The sequence below is a fragment of the Schizosaccharomyces cryophilus genome, assembly GCF_000004155.1.
Source record: "Schizosaccharomyces cryophilus OY26 unplaced genomic scaffold supercont4.8, whole genome shotgun sequence".
NCBI classification, from domain to species: domain Eukaryota; kingdom Fungi; phylum Ascomycota; class Schizosaccharomycetes; order Schizosaccharomycetales; family Schizosaccharomycetaceae; genus Schizosaccharomyces; species Schizosaccharomyces cryophilus.
Genome location: NW_013185631.1, coordinates 122,485 through 140,067, shown reverse-complemented (window position 1 = coordinate 140,067; position 17,583 = coordinate 122,485). Strand labels below are relative to the sequence as shown.

The window sequence follows — 17,583 nt, the reverse complement described above, 5'->3', positions numbered from 1 at the left end:
CCTACGTTATCATCACTACAGTGGTTTTGCATACACTTATAAAACGAATAAGGATGTCACTAAGTCTCAGTAATCCATTGATGCAAGGCGACATGATCGAAGAACTTGCTAACTAAAGCAATATTTCAGGAAACGTGCGGTATCGCATAGGATTTGTTATAGAGGATATTGTAAAAGAATAGAGGCAATAAGCCTGTAGGAAGAATATGGAAACAAGAACAGACTGGGCTTCTAATGGACCTGTAAAGCAGACAATGAATAGACTTGGACAGCAAGAGGAGTCTGATACTACAAATAATGTCAAATCTTTGGATGGCAAAGGAAAGGAAACAGGAAGTGATCAGCCAGCTATCGGAAAGGTCAAATCACACGAAGAAAAAGAAGAAGATTATCGGTATGGTGGATACCATCCAGTATTTATTGGGGAAGAATTCAATAAGAAACGTTATGTGGTGGAACGGAAGTTGGGATGGGGTCACTTTTCTACTGTTTGGCTCGCATACGACCGGGTAGCGAAACGGCGGGTTGCATTGAAGGTCGTACGTTCGGCAGAACATTATCGAGAAACATCTATTGATGAGATTCGCATCCTTCAAAAAATCTGCGAAGGCGACGATAAGCATCTAGGAAAGAACCATGTAATTGCCTTATTGGACTATTTTCTGCACCGTGGTCCCAATGGTGCTCATGTGTGTATGGTGTTTGAAGTTTTGGGAGAAAATTTGCTGAGCCTTATTCAATCGTATGGACATCGTGGTGTTCCGAGAGGAATTGTTCAACAAATCTCATATCAATTGCTCATTGCACTCGATTATTTGCATCGCAAATGCGGTATTATACATACTGATTTAAAGCCCGAAAATGTTTTGATTTGCATTGAGGATTCAGTACTTAATGATCTCGATAGTCAAGCGTCGCTTCCTTCTGTCTCAAACTCGCAGAATACTACATCGACCGCTTCAACCGATGGGCATGCTTCTGGTACTCATGGAACTCCTCAAAAGAAGTCAAATCAATCATCTGCAGGTCAGGTGATTGCTAGTGATCCTTTTACTTCTACCCTTACTCAATTTCCTAGTTTAGAAGGAGCTGTTTCAGAAATCAGTCTGCGTGATAGTTCTCTCAACAGATCTAATTCAAAAAACAAGCCTTCGATTCGAGTCAAAATAGCAGACCTCGGCAACGCCTGTTGGACCCGGAAGCATTTTACAAATGATATACAAACACGACAATATCGCTCTCCAGAGGTTATACTTGGATGCCAATGGGGGGCTTCTGCTGATTGCTGGAGTTTTGCTTGTATAATATTTGAGCTATTGACTGGAGATTATTTGTTCGACCCGCGAAGTGGAAGTTCGTATTCCAAAGAAGATGACCACATAGCTCAAATCATTGAGCTACTTATGACCTTCCCTAAGCAAATGGCTTTATCCGGAAAACATTCCCGCGAACTGTTTAATCGTCGTGGCGAGCTTCGTAATATACACAGATTAAAGTACTGGCCATTAAAAGATGTCTTAGAGCAAAAATATCATTTTTCCTCGTCTTTCTCTCAAGAAATTTCTGACTTTTTATTGCCCCTTCTTTCATTTGACCCCGTGAAGCGTGTCAATGCCGGATATATGAGTAACTCGCCTTGGTTACATAACGTTGCTGACCCCAATTTTAAAATTGAGGATCCTGGGCAATATGGTGAATATATACCTGGCTGGGCTAATGAAATCCGAAAATAAAGAGTAACTATCTTTGAAGTTGGTATTCTTTGAATAAGCATGCATATATATAAACATTTACGTTCGTTAATTTTGGTGTACTAATGGTACCATATCGCAAAAAAGTATTAGCCGTGGGAATGACATGCTATTTAGCTTTTCACTAGATTTTATTTGGAGAAACATTTTGTTGCTTTCTGATATGTTGGTCTTATGCTTTGATGAAATGATAAGTCATGCTGACAGAAAAAAATGATTTTAATTTTTTGTTATTACTTTGTTAATTTATTTCTTTTCATTCTCTTGTCATTCGAATGAATGGATACATCATGTTTTATGAACTAATATAACGATTAGTGATTAGGATTTACTAGACTACAAATAATATATACCAGCCCAATATTACTTCTTAAATAAAAATAGAACTGTAAGGTAATGACCATAAATTAAAACCAAAAGATTGTTTGTACACTTGCCAGCAGTTGACGTGTTATTGCTTTTCAAGTTGTCCCTCTTGCGTTACACGAATTTTGTATTCTCGCTCAAAGTAATTTCTATCACAGTCGAGCAAAAATCGTGTACACCCCTGTTTAGAAGAAGAAAGTTGAGCATTTGATTGCGTATACAAGTCCGCTATAGACGGAATTTTTGGATCTATTTTTGTAGCTTTCGGGGGCCTTGAGGAATTTTTCTGGGCTCTTTGAAAGTCAACGCATAAACCTAAGAGCAGATCTGTTGGATACATCTGGCCAAGCAGCGTATATGATTGAAAATGCATATAGAGATCAAGTAGGTCAGCAATCGCTCCTTCAGTAAGTAAGGTAGGAGCACAGAAATTTCTCGGAATGATGGGCTGCGAAAGCTTTTGAAGCTTACATGTAATGGAAAGAGCAGCAACTGCGACAACAGAAACAGGGTATTTGAGTAGTGCGAAAGTTCGATAAGCGTCTGTACAAATATTCCAAGCGACAAGAGCGCTGGAAGGAGAAACTAAAATGAATCATTAGTAAATAAAAATAAAAATAGTTCATACAGTTCAGTGATTTAGCAAACTTGATCATAAAAGTATGAGGATGGCGAACACGAAAATCAAAGCACAGAAGCTCCAAAATCATTCTTTCTAAAACTAACACCTTTCGTTTTACATCATCAATGATCTACCAAGTTGTTAGCTAAAGAAGGCGACAAAAAATTACCTGGACATGAGCATCAGCATCCAAACCAGGGTGTTTAAGTTGGAAGTGAACAAGCAGTATCTCACGAAGTTTCTTAGCTGTATCCTCTATTTTACAGGCAACAAACAAGCATGCTGTAGCACATTCAATGAGAGGAAGTTCTGCCAGAGGATAAAATAGCTGAATTCGAGTGAATAATATCATAGCAAGACCAGTGGTTCTTACAGGACTATAGAAATGTCAGCAAATAGCTCGATAAAATTATTACTTACAACTTTAGACTTTTACTCATTTCTGAAATCCAATTGAAGGCTTGCATCTTGAAGGCATTTTCTTTTGGGTCGCGAGACTGCATTATCCGAGTAATTTCATTTTCAGAGTAAAAAGGTCGAGACAGTCGTATGGATAAGACATGGTTTTCTTCTGACATTCTCATAGGAAGCACCAATGTAAGGAAAGCAGGTGTTTTTATAACCCGTTGTGCCAGTAAAGCCAGAATCAGATAGCCGCTCGAAAATAGAAATATTTAATTTAATATTTTATGTTGATAAATCCCTCGTTGAGCTTAACGTCCCTTTAAATTGAGAAAACTCGCGTCTTTATACCCTAGATGCAGACTGTGGTTGGGAAGGCACGCTTACTGGTTTTGCAGAACTCATTCATTGAGAAAAGTAAGTTTAAATCGATTCATATTGGTAGCTTTATAAAGAAAATTGACATTTGAATTGATAAGTTATCATTTCTGCTACTTTTCATCGCCTGAAAAAAAGCAGCTTCTGGATGTCCTTTTAGCTATGTTTGTAATGTAAATTTAGAGAAAGCATGCTCTATTCAAAGTTGAAACAAAACGCAAAAAAAGGCGATTTATTTGCGTCCTAGCAATAGTTTGAGCGACAATTAATCCCTCATGAATACAACAAACTCCTTCAGTAAGAGGAATAAAGGTCGCACAGCAGCTTTTTTGAACTTTTTTTTTTTTCTTAAAGAAGTATAGAAATGAAAGACAGAATAAGCTTCGGCTACCTTTCACATCCAAAGGTAAAAAAGATTGGGTCTCAATCGCAAAACGATGATGATGAAACAACATGGGCTTCAATTCAGTTGTTTTTTAACAGTTTTAGTTAAAGAATACTGAGGTAATGTTTGTTGAAATATTCAGATTGGTTCTTTTGCTTTCCTTATTTAGGTGTCTTGGAAATGCGCTTTGTTTACTTCGCTTAGATATAGCTTTATTAAAAGCTTATATTTTTAGTTGATGTGTACCAACACCTACCTAACTTTTTCCCATTTTCTGCAAAATGTGGAAAGACAAAGGAATTTATTTATTTATTCTTGTATTCTTTTCTTGGTTTTTCCATTCTAGTCAATCGTCTCCAGTACTAACGGTTGAAAAGCTGAAATTGAGCGATAAACAGCACGATGGAGAACAAACTCCCGTAGTCATTTGGCATGGCTTGGGTGATTCATATAATAGCATTTCGCTTAATAGTATTGTTAAACGTGTGGAGGAAATCACAGGTGCAGCCGTCTTTGTCGTCCACATAGGTGATTCAGGATTCAGTGATCTGAAGGCTGGATATATTGGAAATGTTCAAGAGCAACTTGACGGTGTTTGCGCACAACTGTCTACCATAGAAGAACTGAAGTACGGGTTTCATGGCATTGGTGTCAGTCAAGGAGGGCTTTTCCTTCGTGGTTTACTTGAGACCTGCGATTTTGTTAAAATCCGCACTTTACTTACTGTTGGTTCTCCTCATAATGGAGTTTTTAATTTTCCAGGATGCTCTGCAACGAATTTCTTCTGTCAAGCAGCCAGTAAGTCTGTTCTGGCACTGGGTGCTTGGAATTCTTGGGTTCAGGCCCACATTGTGCAGGCTCAATACTTCCGTACAGAAAAGGACTTTGAAAAATATTTAGCGAACAGTCGATTTCTAGCAAGGATTAATAATGAGATTGATCATGAGGACATGAGTTTGTACAAAAAAAAAATGGAGCAACTAGACAAACTCGTGCTAATAACCTTTGCTACAGACACAATCATTACCCCTCCGGAATCTTGTGCTTTTGGATGGGAAGATGAGGATACAGGTGCACCTGTTCCTATGAAAGAGCACTTTGGCTACTTGAATGACGTTTTAGGATTGAGAACGCTCGATGAACAAGACAAAATCACTAGCCTCATCTATCCAGGATTCCATCTGGAGCTGTCGGATAAAGAGATGGATGACTTAATTCGGATATACTTAAAAGATGCCAAACAAGCGTTGGAAAAGCAAGAAATAATGAGTACACATTCCAAAGAAAAACCTTCTTTGTTTTCTCCGTTATATTTGGATATGCTTGAACGTGTGAATCGGTTTTCTAGTAAAAATCTAGCTCCCAAGATGGAAAACAATGTTCAGAAACGAAGTTTTTTGGAAGGTGAAAATGATAGCATCAATATTTTACAGGACTTATCGACGGAAAAGGACTCTCCTTCCAAATCGCTAGCAACGGAACTGTTTATGACCGTGTTTTCTCACTTTTTCTATCATGTGGATGATTTTTGGAAAAGCATTATGGAATTGTTTTCACTCATTCCTCAAATAATAGGTATAATGTACCTTACAGTGATGGTGACCAATCGAGAACTAGATACGTTCATGCAGTTCGGGGGTCAAGTTACGAACGAGGCACTCAACTACGTTATTAAGAATATAGTAAAAGATCCTCGCCCTTCAGATATCATACATGGTGTAGGGTATGGTATGCCTAGTAGCCATTCTCAGTTTATGGGTTATTTTGCTGCTTATATGATTTCGTGGGCGTACAAATACCGAAAGGAAGAATGGAGTCACATCAGTTCTTTGGCAAAGATGGGGATTTACTGTGTGTTATCCTTTTGTGTATGCTCTAGCCGTTACTTTTTGCATTATCATTCGCTTTCACAGGTGATAGTTGGATTTTTGACAGGTCTTGCATTTGGCTACATGTGGTGCTGGTTTACGGGTCAGTTGCGTGTTTTAGGCATGACCAAGTGGATTTTGGAGTTTCCCATAATTGAGTGGTTTTACATCAAAGACACTATTATTCATACCAAAGACAATCACAGACGGGAATGGTTAACAAGTCGTCAACAGATGAACCAAAAGCGAATCTAACTGGATCACGAATATGTTATGCTGATTGAAACGTTTGGGTATTTATTAAGGCAAGAATAGCAATTGATGCTTATAGAGTCCGTAAACTGTTGGCGCTGTATATGTAGCATAAGCGAAAGCTTTTTCTTATATCTTTTTTCCCAAAAAACCCGAAACCATCTAAAAAAAACAAAAAAATATAGATCATAACTACTATAATTAATACTTGTTTATTTATCATCTTCGTAAGAAGGTTGCAAAAATTCAGATTCCGTCTGGGGGAATCGAACCCCCGCCGCATCGGTGAGAGCGATGAATCCTAGCCACTGGACCAAGACGGATTTGTTAGGATATTAGAAAGTATTACTACTAATATAAGAAAAAATAAAGGAAGCTGCTAAATTAAAATTTTTTTTTTTTAATCAACAGGAATGAAGCAGTATTATAAGTAGGTTTCCCAATCTCTAAACGAATAGCACTTAACTTTCTAGTCTCTGTTCCTGAAACCAGCGTCCACCGCTTTTTCCAGGACTCGTGCATCTGTCTGACTGATTCCATAGCATCAAATTTAAAGTACCGATAACGTTAGCTGAGTTAACTGGACTTTGTACTTTAGACGAAGAAGTTTAACGAACCTAGATGTTACCTGGCATTGAGCCAAATGGCGGCTCTTAGCCACCGGTAGTCGAGCTAGCTCGGCTTTTGTTAGATTTAAACTGCGAAACATCATAGAAGAGCAACTTTCGGAATGCGAAAAGATATAACGCACAGTAACATATCGCGTTAAAAAGCAAATAAACGGAAGAAATCAATCATCATGGTTTCACGGTTCAGTAAGCCCTTAGATCGAAAGATTTAGAATGTCAATTTGTTTGAGATGTTTGAGTTCTTGTTTATTTTCCCGTGGTCTCAATATTTTATAGATAACTTTGCGCTACTCTTCATTTGCTCTTCGATTCGTTGATGTTCTTTTTTTTCTTTCCTGATCCTCATTCTCAATGGTATTATCTTGTTTCTGTACGATTTTAGCCTTTTCTTGATCTCTTCGTTACCTGTTTTTAACTTCTATTGCATTTTTTCTTCTATTACTGTTTACTAAGGAACTAAAGCGCGTCGGTAATTACAAATATGGGTTACTCCACGAAATCCATTAACATTGCCGGAAAAGTTTACCGGAATAACAATGTTTCTTCGCATTATGTAAAAAAGTTGTAGAAGATGCACCCCACAAAATCGCTATGGAAGCCGATTTCAAAACCTGCCTTTTTCCATATTGTTTTTTTGCTAATTAGCGCGTGATTTCGCACGAGTTGCTGGATTTCGGAGGTTTATAGTTGAATTCTTCAAAATTTTCATCTTAAACTCCCATTATCCCTCAATTTCAACAGAAAGCACTAACTTCCCGGTAATTTGGTGTTCGCTGCTTTTGCTCGAACTTTTTGCGGTTTTTCTTTCCATTATCTTTTTTACTGATACAGGTGACAAATCTTAGGTTGATTTCAGCTTTTTTTGTTTATCTGTATTTCTGTTGCTTTTCTATTAAAACGGACTCCTCATCTTCTTTACGCCTGAATGTATCGAAAAGCTCATTGACTAGCCATCATTTCATTTCTTTTTTTTTTTTTCCTTTGGTTAGTCCCCTTTTATTTATTCTCGTTCTCGTTCTCTAGTCGCACACCATCATCGTGAAAGCCGTCAAAAAAACGTCGTCCTGTCATTTCCAGCATAAAAATTGTGTATAGATCGTTTGTTGACCTATACATTATTTATCTGTTTCGAGTTTTCTAAATTTGATTTAATTTCGTTTTCTGTTAGTTTTTTTGTTTTCGTGGTCTCTTTTCCTTTTTTCGTTTTCTTTTCTTCTTTAAAAATTCTTAAATTAAAAGTATCAGGGTTTCTTATTTAGATAACTTCTACCACTAATATTCCTACTCGTTGTATCAATATGGTTTATGACTCTTCTGCTGCTTATCATAAAATATCATTGTCTCATGCACCTCCAAAAGATTCCGTTCTTGGGAAGCGTCCACATGAAGGTTCCCCTGTATCAGACAAAAAAAGACTTAATACCTCTGATCACCCTCCCCCTTCTTCTTCTTCTTCGGGCTTTGTAAAGGACTTCTCGTCTTCTCCATCTTCTGCTTCTATAAAAGAAAAAGTTAGTCATACCCCTCCTAGTAGATCTAATTTCGCCTCCCCAACCGCTTCCGCTAATTCCTCTTCATTTCCTTTCTCTCCTTCAACCTCTGTACCCGAACAAAAATTATCTCACGTAAAAATAAATCAATCTTTTGTCGATACTCCTTCTCAAACAGCTTCCTCCCGTGACACTGAAAATGATACATTTAACTCTCGTGCTTCCGATTCGCGTCCCAAAGCTGATGCACAGTTTACACCTTTCTCTCCACCAAACTCGATATCTCCTGCTTCTGACCACTCTCTTAATCCTGCTTACTATGCTCCTTACCGTCAACCCGGCGGACCGCTTTGGGTAGAAGGTCTCGAGTTCCTACCGAGTCTTGACATCCAGCTACGACTTGCGGATGTATTTTTTATTTATGCCCATGGTCAACCTTATGTTTTGTTTCATCGAGATTCTTTCTTTGCGTCTCTGCGAGCTCAGCGCCTTCCTCCCATCCTAGTACTATCTATGTGTGCTGTAGCTGTACGCTTCTGGCAAACCGACAAGTACGATAGAAATTCCCTCTTCCAACAGTGTTTTAGTAAAGCTTCTTCAATTGCCATGTCCAATTTTGATAGATTAGATCTCGTCTACGTGGCTTGCTTCATTATGCTTTCGTACATCAGTGTTGCTGATGACAAGTATTGGATGTATGCAGGTATGGCCATTCGCATGTCTGTTGCCTTACACCCTAGTAAAAGTTTTGATCTTCCTTATTATGATCTCCCAGACAGCCCTATGCCTTCGGAAATTCGAGGCCAGCTGGTTCGCCGTCTCTTTTGGGACTGCTTTATGCTCGACCGCTTAAACTCTTTATATTGTAATACACAATTTTTGAATTTGGAAGATATTCATGTACCTTTGCCTATGCGTGAAAGTCTGTTTATGTACAATACTCGTGCTGTGACAGAGACCATATATGGAAGACCTGGTACACCTGATTTTGCTAATCCACCAACGCTTGCCAATTCACAGTCGTCCTTGACGTCTAATCAGCATGCCCAAAATAACATGGGAGTACTAGCTTATATGATTCGTATGGTATCTATCTGGGGAAGAGTCGTGCGTTGTCTGAAGGCTTATGGCTCCAACAAGCAGACCAGTCCGCGTCCGTTTTGGCATACATCTGGTTCTTTTCAACCTCTTGACCAGGAATTATACGAATGGGAGAAAAGTCTTCCTCAAAGGCTACGTTATACACGCCAATCTCTACTTTCTTATCATATGATGGGACAGGGAGGCCCATTTGCATGCATGCATCTGATTTATCTTCAAGTACATTTGTATATTCACCGATACGCCGCTTCCGTGTCACCTTTGTTTCATCGACGTGTACCATCGCCTCCTCAGTCATTTGAAAAACAGTCAGTGCTTCTGGCAACTTTTTGTGCAAATGCCATTGCAAGAATCCTTCAAGATTGCGTCGAACTATCCATTTCCTTAGCAGCACCATTTACGGCATATTCTGCCTATATGGCAGGAACCGTTATGCTTTTCCATGTCTCGAACCCCGACAATTCTTCTCAAGCAACAACTGCAACATCCAATTTGCCAAAAGTGAAGCGCCATTTGCATATTATAAAGCATTATTGGCCAACGATTGCTAAGTATGCCAATGCCCTGGAAAGTCTATCCAAGCTTGTATGCCGAAGCTCCGTCACTTCTACTGCCAATACTCCGGGTTGGTATGTTGCTCCAAGACAGGGGCCAGCTCTTGGCGCTCTTTCAAGCAATGTTCCTGTTAAACCCGTTCCCTTGCCTGCAAATATTCCATACAATGGCGCATCTGGTTCAGCAAAGAGTAGTACATTGACAGACCTTGCTTACGATACAAAAATTTCGAGGCCGCTCCCTGTTTCTGGGGTAGCTGCGAGTGGTACACAAAGCGGTTTGACCTTTGAAAATCGAGTGCCTCTTGTGTCCAACAGGGGTGGATTGGTCGCTCCACCAGTCTCGCCGTTTCCTACATCTAATGCTACCGCCTTAATGATTAGGGAGTATGCGAGAAAAGCCGATATAGATCCTGATTTGGTTCGTGTGGTATCGTTGTGCGATTGGTTCAAAAATCCGGTTGATGAGCTTGCTTTAAATAAGCCTTTACAGCTTGATTCATCGGATGAACAGGAAAAAAATGCGATAGACATTAGTCGCCATAATGGCGTGCTAAACCTTTGGAATTACGGTATGTAATGGGAATCTGCTGTGTTTATTCCTCATGTACACTTGCTTGTTTCCAGGAAGGCATATGGTTCTGTGTATTTATCCTAATCATCTTTTGTATTTATCCCTCTTTTTTTGGACGGACTTTTGCTTGGAAAGGTCCGTATGTATATGCTAGTTTATGTTGTATAGAACTAAGGCTCATGAAGTTACTTGTATAATGTTTATACGTAAATGTAGAATAATATATATCAATAATGAATCCCTTCATTACTCAGTCAACATGTTCGTAAGAACAGGATATAGAACAACCTTTCACTATACACAAGAATTCCAGCTTATCGGAAGAAGTTGATCAAAGGCTTTGTATTCAAACTTTCCTAAAAAATACATAAAAAAGTAGATATTCTGTTTCTTTTGATAATCAGTAAACGTAAACAAATCAATCTGTTTGTGTTTGTGAAACGATCCTCGCAAAAGTACATTAAAAGTTCATACAAACGGCCGGTAGTACTCAGTAAATTTATTAAATCTTATTGAATTTTAACCAAAAAACATACGTAATTGGATTACAACATCCAATGAAAGTAACAAGGAATTGGTGTCAGTGACATCAGTAGCTTAATAGAAACCAATGAGAACAAATACTTGAAAATGCTGTTTAACTTTCGTTATCTAACAAAAGTAACAAACCGAGACTCAATGAAATATTTCATTGGGTAATAGAATTAGAGTTGAACCTCGAAGAGAAACGGTTCGCTGACCAATCACTTTTAACTGGTGGGGTTCCGTTAACGACACAATCGTGGAGTATGTGACTGTTCCTTATCACGGAATTGAATTCATATATAAAGGGAAAATGGTCACGAAATCCGTCAACTCCCCCCTCTCTCTCTTACCTTTAACCAACTTCCAACAGGACATAAACAAGAATAAACCGTTTGTTTGACGATTTTTCTTGGAAACTTCTAGCTTTTAATAAACATAAACTTTTTAAAACTGGTTCTTCTTTTGTAGTATTTTGAAGAAACGGTGATTTAAAGACATAGAAGATATTGCATTTGCAAGAAGTTAACGTTAATATTATATTGGACCCCCTTCGTTTTAATTAATCAAAATGGCTTCTACTCAACAACCTACTGCTCCCGTCAGCCCCAATCTTTTGTCCGAGCAAAAGAACTCCCATTTCTTGGTCGACTTTCTTATGGGTGGTGTTGCTGCTGCCATCTCCAAGACTGCTGCTGCCCCCATCGAGCGTGTCAAGCTTTTAATCCAAAACCAAGATGAAATGATTCGTGCTGGTCGTCTTTCTCACCGCTACGCCGGTATTGGTGAGTGCTTCAAGCGTACCGTAGCCGACGAGGGTATTGTCTCTCTCTGGAGAGGTAACACTGCTAATGTTTTGCGTTACTTCCCTACCCAAGCTTTGAACTTTGCTTTCAAGGATAAGTTCAAGGCCATGTTCGGCTACAAGAAGGACAGAGATGGTTATGCTAAGTGGATTTTCGGTAACTTGGCTTCTGGTGGTGCCGCTGGTGCTACTTCCCTTTTGTTTGTCTATTCTTTGGACTATGCTCGTACTCGTTTGGCTAATGACGCCAAGTCTGCCAAGAAAGGTGGTGAGCGCCAATTCAACGGTTTGGTTGATGTCTACCGCAAGACTGTTGCCAGTGATGGTGTCCGTGGCTTGTACCGTGGTTTCGGTCCTTCCGTTGCTGGTATCATTGTTTACCGTGGTTTGTACTTTGGTATGTATGATACCTTGAAGCCCATCGTTTTGGTTGGACCCTTGGAAGGTAACATCTTGACCTCTTTCTTGCTCGGTTGGTTCGTAACTATTGGATCTGGTATTGCTTCTTATCCTTTGGATACCGTCCGTCGTCGTATGATGATGACCTCTGGTGAAGCCGTTAAGTACAGCTCTTCCTTCGAATGCTTCCGTCAAATCCTTGCTAGGGAAGGTCCTCGTTCTTTCTTCAGAGGTGCTGGTGCTAACATTCTCCGTGGTGTTGCTGCTGCTGGTGTCCTTTCCATCTACGATCAAGCTCAGCTCTTGATGTTCGGCAAGAAGCTTTAAATAGCTTGAAAAGCCTAGCTCTATATATACCGAACTTCTTACTTTTGCTTTTACGAATTCCCTTTCACTTTTTCAAAGTCTTGTCGACGTTGGTCTGTATCCTGTTTATAGGGAAGAAATTGGAGTGCCATAAACCTAGTTGTTACAAAAAATGCGTTACTGAGCTTGTACTTTTGTAAAGCAAAAAAGCTTAATACTTGTACAAGCTCACTCACACATCTTTTGTTTCATTGATCCTTACTTCCTTTTCTTTTCATTATAGTCCCTAGACAGAAGATGATTCAAGGATCATCTATTTGGAAAACCTATCTCTCTTTACAAAGATTCTTTGTGTTTACAGTCATGAATGAATGTTCCTGCAGTATAAAAATCTGATTGGTGAAATTAATAAGAAAGTAATCGTAGCTAGCAGTCAATGTATGAACGCTTGTAGTAGTTGAGCAATGTACTAGTTTCGATTTAATAGAAAGAGAACCTAATGTTAGCATGTATGATTTTGTAGTCTGTCATAGTGGATGAAGTTCTACTCTTCCTTATGTTTATTTGCAGTTCTCATCTGATTTTGTATGATGAAGAGAAGGAGCATATGAAGAGTATCTTAATGAGTGGTGTCTGTCATTTTAGTTAAATGAAGTCAAGGTCTTGTCTTTACCATCAACTCGGTGTCCGTAATAAACTTTGAATTTTTGGATCAACGTTCGCTCATTTAATCGCTCGCTGTTACATGAAGAATTCCTTCATAGATTAAGTACTTGTGGCTGGCGTTTTCTTCTCATATTTCAATTTATTGGAGTAAGATATTGATCTTCAGCAGAGTTGCTGTTTTCCCTTAAGTATTCCTTTCTATTCTTCGTTTATACTATATTTCTACTTGTTTTTAATCCTTCTAACGGTTTTTTATAACTTCATATACACAAAATGAGTTCCTTACAAAGACTTCCCTATGTAATCTTATTTTCACTGATTTTCTTGACTAAATTTGCGAGATGCGTCCCATTTAGTCCTACAAAACAAGAAGTTCAAGTGCATGAGCGTGCGTCGAAAGCCAAAGAAGAGCCATTTTGTTCTCTTTATCACCCTGGGACTGGAGAGTTTTATGACCTGAGCCCTCTATCCCGGTCGAATTTATCCACAAAAGGAGATTACAGTGTTTCAGGCTACGACTTTGAAGCAAACTTTACGCTCAATCTATGCAAACCGGTGACAAGCAACCTTTCGAATTACACCTTTGCAGGAGACATTCCTTCTGCTGAATCTATTGGTGGTTTTTTTGTAGATGAACGAAAGCGTATGTTTTCCATAGGTGAGGCATCTAGCGAGCCCTATTTTCGCGGTAAGAAACTGATTATGGAATTGGAAAATGGTTCTCGTTGTCCTACTTCTGATGACCTTCGAATGAGATCTATTATTAGCTTTAGTTGCAACCGTGACCCTTATGCTTCTTCATCTATTTCTTACGTTGCAAATGTATTAGACTGTGTCTTTTTCTTTGAGTGGAAAACGATTCATGCATGTCCAACAGTGAAGAAAGAGGCTACTTTGAGCCCCTTATCCGTCTTTTTAATCTTCTGTACCGTTGCTTTTCTCGCTTACTTTGTAGGTGGATGCATGTACAACCGGGCTATTTTCAATGCTCGTGGTTTACGACAAATACCAAATTATGAGTTATGGCATTCCATGTTTAGCCTTATCGTTGTATGTCCTCAACCCTTCTTTTTTTCTTCATCAAGCTAACATACTTTTAGGATTTCTCCATTATAGCTTTTGCTTCTTTCGCTTCTTGTTTCAATTTTAGAAAACCAAGCGGAATTCGCCTAGGTGAAGGGACAGCGAACAATTTGGACGACGCCTTAATAGACGACATTGACACGAACACTTAGTTCATTCTTTTACCTATCCAATCCTCTACTTTCTAATCTTCCACTGTCTTCTACCTTACGAGTACTATTTTACTCTCATGGGTGGACTTCCATTACAATAAGGATCTTTGCAAAATACATCTTGTTTGTATATATATTGTGAGCTCGGCCAACTTAAGTCAGCATTTATTAATTATGCACCCATTACACCAATTTTTTATTTGTTTTTCTAAAACAAGTGACATTAGATTCATGAATTCTGAGATAACTGATTCAGAATTATCGCTGGGTCGAGCATTGTTGATGACTGGAAGGACTGATTAGGATCAACCTTGCCGTCTGTTTGCTCAGGAGTTTGTTCGGCATCTTCACCTAGAAAGTTATCCCAGAACGGAAAGTGTTCATTTGTAGACATGTCGTTATTAGCGTATAGCAGTACATCCGATCCTCCCGTATCTTCTTCTAAATGAGCATCACTGCGAGTAATGTAAAACGAAGGATGATACACTTTTCCAGCGTGTGTATGATAATTTAGCATACTAGAAAGGGCATTAAAATCAACGAATTCCTCATTGGGAACTCCATATTCTTTGTAAGGTATGTCATTCAAATTTGAGTTATTAAACGGTTGAACGTTGCCGTTATTCACTGAAGGGTTTATAGTTCCTCGGAAGGTATTAAAAGCTGGTTGAGGTTTTTCTGAGGAATTTTTATGATAATCAGGTATATTTGGAGATCGGAAAGTTTCCTGAACAACATGTTTCTTATTTTGTTCTTCCTGTTCAGAAAGCTCCAAGGCCATTGTCAGCTTTGCTTGCAACTCATCTAAAACCGGAATTAGTTGTCGAGTTAGCCAATCGTTCGCAAATGTCTTTAAGGAATTCCGCCCAACTGTCAACTGAACAAGCAAACCTTTATTCTTTGTTAACAATGTAGCGTACATAAGGGTGACCATGGTGTTAAATCCACAAAACAACGTAGTCCAGTAGTAACGATTGTGGCTTTGCGTCAAGGCATTCGTTAAACAATTCAGATTTTGTATGCAAACAATAGCCGAATCCAAACATTTACAAGCCAAGATGAATGCACTTTGTCGTTCGGATGCTTTTAGAGCTTGCATTGCAGAGCTGCCAGCCTCCAAGTAATGAAGTAGAGGACGATACAAGAGCATTCGAAAGTAATAATAAGTCATCATAAGACTATACATGTGACGATTCTCGGGTGCCTGACCGGGCTGCTCAGTCTTGAAGCTTCTTGGAAGGGAGTTGTAGAATCCATCCATTGCTTGTTCCAGTTCAATAATTATAAAATAGGAAACGGTACGTTTGCTGGCAATCCTATGCCCAACCAAGTATAATTTAGTAAGGATGCGGCTAGTAATTTTGTAAAGTCGAATACCATGAAATAAAAAGTCGTTAGCTCGGGTTTGATAACCTTGAAGGAATTGAATTGAGAGATCTTTGGGCAAATATTGATCGATGTCTTCATCAGAAACCCCAAGAGGGAACCCAAAGAGGGTAGCGTAATGCCGGTCATGACAATACAAAGCCCAAAATACTCGTCGCCGAGCTTCCATTTGCTCAGGAGTGAAACCAGCAGTGATATTTCTATGCAAACCAAGTTTTAAAGAGCAATTAAGAGCCAATTTGAGATAATAATAACCTGCGCTTATTTCAGCACGACAATAGCGATAATTACTTATAAGTATAAGACATTGTACGCTGTCCAAGGAGTAATCGTCAATAGAATCAACTACACGTTCCGCATAAAAGCTGTATTTTTTAGCCATTTCTTGCGTCTCCAAATTAGTCGGATCACTTTGTAGAGAATGGTAATAACCATTGCATAATAAAGCACAAAAATATGCCAAAAAATTGGATTGATAATCGCCACTGTAAAGCAAGTTTATTCTATTGAATATAACACTAGGGGAATCGTAGAATAGAACACCTGTTATGTTTAAGAGAGCAGTCTTGATAACTTGAACAGCTATTTCCATCGGAGGAAGCGGCACCTTCCTGGGGTCAATACTCGTTACCAAGAAATCTAAACTAAAACGCGGACAGAAAGTATAGAATCGAGATTCCGGACTTGAGTAATCTGCCTGTATATCTTTACAACGCAAAGGATAAGCGGTATAGGGATTTTTTATCTCGAAATTACCGGGTAGGCATTTAATGAGATGATGTAGGAAGACAAAAACAGAGGTACTGCCTCGAAAATAACGTCTCCCGGTATTAATATCAGTATACAAACCGCTTGGTTCTATCGTAGTTTGAAACATGAGACGTTTATGATTTTCTCCGTGCTCTAGTTCGTTTGCTGCTTGAAACTTCTGTTCTCGCAAGAATAATAAAAAGTTCGGAGAGCTTGTAGATAAATCTACGGAAGAATGCTTTCTCAGGAGATTCTCAAGGTATCTGATACGTGATTCCAAGTTTTCAAGATATTCGGGAGAATGCGAGGATTTACGAGTAGAAGGCATTTTAAAAGTACATTCAACTCTTCCAAGCCTACAATTTTTGCACGGACGCATGCCGTCGCACTTTACCTTTTTCTTCCTGCATTTATCGCATGCACGAGTAACGCGCCTCCGTCTAGGGATCACATTAGCACCTTCTAAGAGAATGGAATCCTGGTCTATGTCGGCAGCTTCCTCCTTTGCCATATTTTAACGAAATAGCAAAATGATAGAAGAAGGTATTATATGTAAGAATAATATAAATAAGAATAATAATAATTATATGAGGACGTTAATCCAAAAAGAAGGTAGCCGAAAGGGAAGATGCAATCAACGGTTTATGTAAAGGAACCAAAAAGATAGAAATAAAGGGAATAAATAATCTAAAAACTGCTCCAACAATACGTTACAATCGCAAGTTATGAGTAAATTAGTTGTGTTTGGTTAAGCTTTGCGACGACCACTGTCGAACGATCACAAGAAACCAACGATTAAGAAGTATGTGAAAAAGAGACTATTATCTATATTAAATGGGTGAGAGTATACATACAGTCATTTGATATCATAAAACCCGGTAGAATGTGCAATGCTCAAAGAAACGATATTCAGTTCAATAATTCCCGTTAATAACTTAAGGATCCAAAAAAATAAATTCTATCAATATTGTAATGCTTTATAGCTTTAAAATTGCAAATTCCTGCCAGATATAGCAGTAATGTCGGTGTTGTTGGTAGTTTCTAGATCCCTTGTCCCGAGTAACTAAAGGTAGCCTTTTTTTATAAAGTGAGACAAGCGAAACATTAAGGCTCGCTTATATTTAGCAATAAACAAGCGAACG

The 17,583-nt window shown here is 38.7% G+C and overlaps 7 protein-coding genes and 1 non-coding gene across 8 annotated transcripts; 5 read left to right on the top strand and 3 right to left on the bottom strand.

Annotated features, from left to right (window-relative positions):
• Positions 1-123: 123 nt before the first annotated feature.
• On the top strand, positions 124-2,112 carry SPOG_01383 (CMGC/SRPK protein kinase Dsk1). The gene has a single exon (XM_013170071.1). It carries the CDS (start codon positions 207-209, stop codon positions 1,731-1,733), a length of 1,527 nt encoding a protein of 508 aa, XP_013025525.1. The 5' UTR covers positions 124-206; the 3' UTR covers positions 1,734-2,112.
• On the bottom strand, positions 2,061-3,516 carry SPOG_01382 (cyclin Ctk2). Its single transcript, XM_013170070.1, has 4 exons — positions 3,160-3,516; positions 2,909-3,116; positions 2,746-2,869; positions 2,061-2,702 (listed from the first exon to the last, which is right to left on the bottom strand). Exons 1-4 carry the CDS (start codon positions 3,321-3,323, stop codon positions 2,203-2,205), a joined length of 996 nt encoding a protein of 331 aa, XP_013025524.1. The 5' UTR covers positions 3,324-3,516; the 3' UTR covers positions 2,061-2,202.
• A 633-nt stretch (positions 3,517-4,149) lies between these two features.
• On the top strand, positions 4,150-6,112 carry SPOG_01381 (palmitoyl protein thioesterase-dolichol pyrophosphate phosphatase fusion 1). The gene has a single exon (XM_013170069.1). The coding sequence runs from the start codon at positions 4,186-4,188 to the stop codon at positions 6,025-6,027; it is 1,842 nt and encodes a 613-aa protein (XP_013025523.1). The 5' UTR covers positions 4,150-4,185; the 3' UTR covers positions 6,028-6,112.
• A 163-nt stretch (positions 6,113-6,275) lies between these two features.
• On the bottom strand, positions 6,276-6,347 carry SPOG_16374. Its single transcript has one exon. It is a non-coding gene; the product is annotated as a tRNA-Glu (tRNA).
• Positions 6,348-7,153: 806 nt separating this feature from the next.
• SPOG_01380 (transcription factor) lies at positions 7,154-10,630 on the top strand. Its single transcript, XM_013170068.1, has one exon. It carries the CDS (start codon positions 7,952-7,954, stop codon positions 10,376-10,378), a length of 2,427 nt encoding a protein of 808 aa, XP_013025522.1. The 5' UTR covers positions 7,154-7,951; the 3' UTR covers positions 10,379-10,630.
• A 531-nt stretch (positions 10,631-11,161) lies between these two features.
• Positions 11,162-12,926, top strand: SPOG_01379 (adenine nucleotide carrier Anc1). Its single transcript, XM_013170067.1, has one exon. It carries the CDS (start codon positions 11,466-11,468, stop codon positions 12,423-12,425), a length of 960 nt encoding a protein of 319 aa, XP_013025521.1. The 5' UTR covers positions 11,162-11,465; the 3' UTR covers positions 12,426-12,926.
• SPOG_01378 (cation dependent mannose-6-phosphate cargo receptor) lies at positions 12,923-15,506 on the top strand. Its single transcript, XM_013170066.1, has 2 exons — positions 12,923-14,120; positions 14,171-15,506. Exons 1-2 carry the CDS (start codon positions 13,344-13,346, stop codon positions 14,303-14,305), a joined length of 912 nt encoding a protein of 303 aa, XP_013025520.1. The 5' UTR covers positions 12,923-13,343; the 3' UTR covers positions 14,306-15,506.
• SPOG_01377 (membrane-tethered transcription factor) lies at positions 14,535-16,952 on the bottom strand (the record flags this gene model as incomplete). Its single annotated transcript, XM_013170065.1, has 2 exons — positions 14,535-15,109; positions 15,197-16,952. The coding sequence occupies 2 exons, from the start codon at positions 16,950-16,952 to the stop codon at positions 14,535-14,537; spliced, it is 2,331 nt and encodes a 776-aa protein (XP_013025519.1).
• Positions 16,953-17,583: the final 631 nt, after the last annotated feature.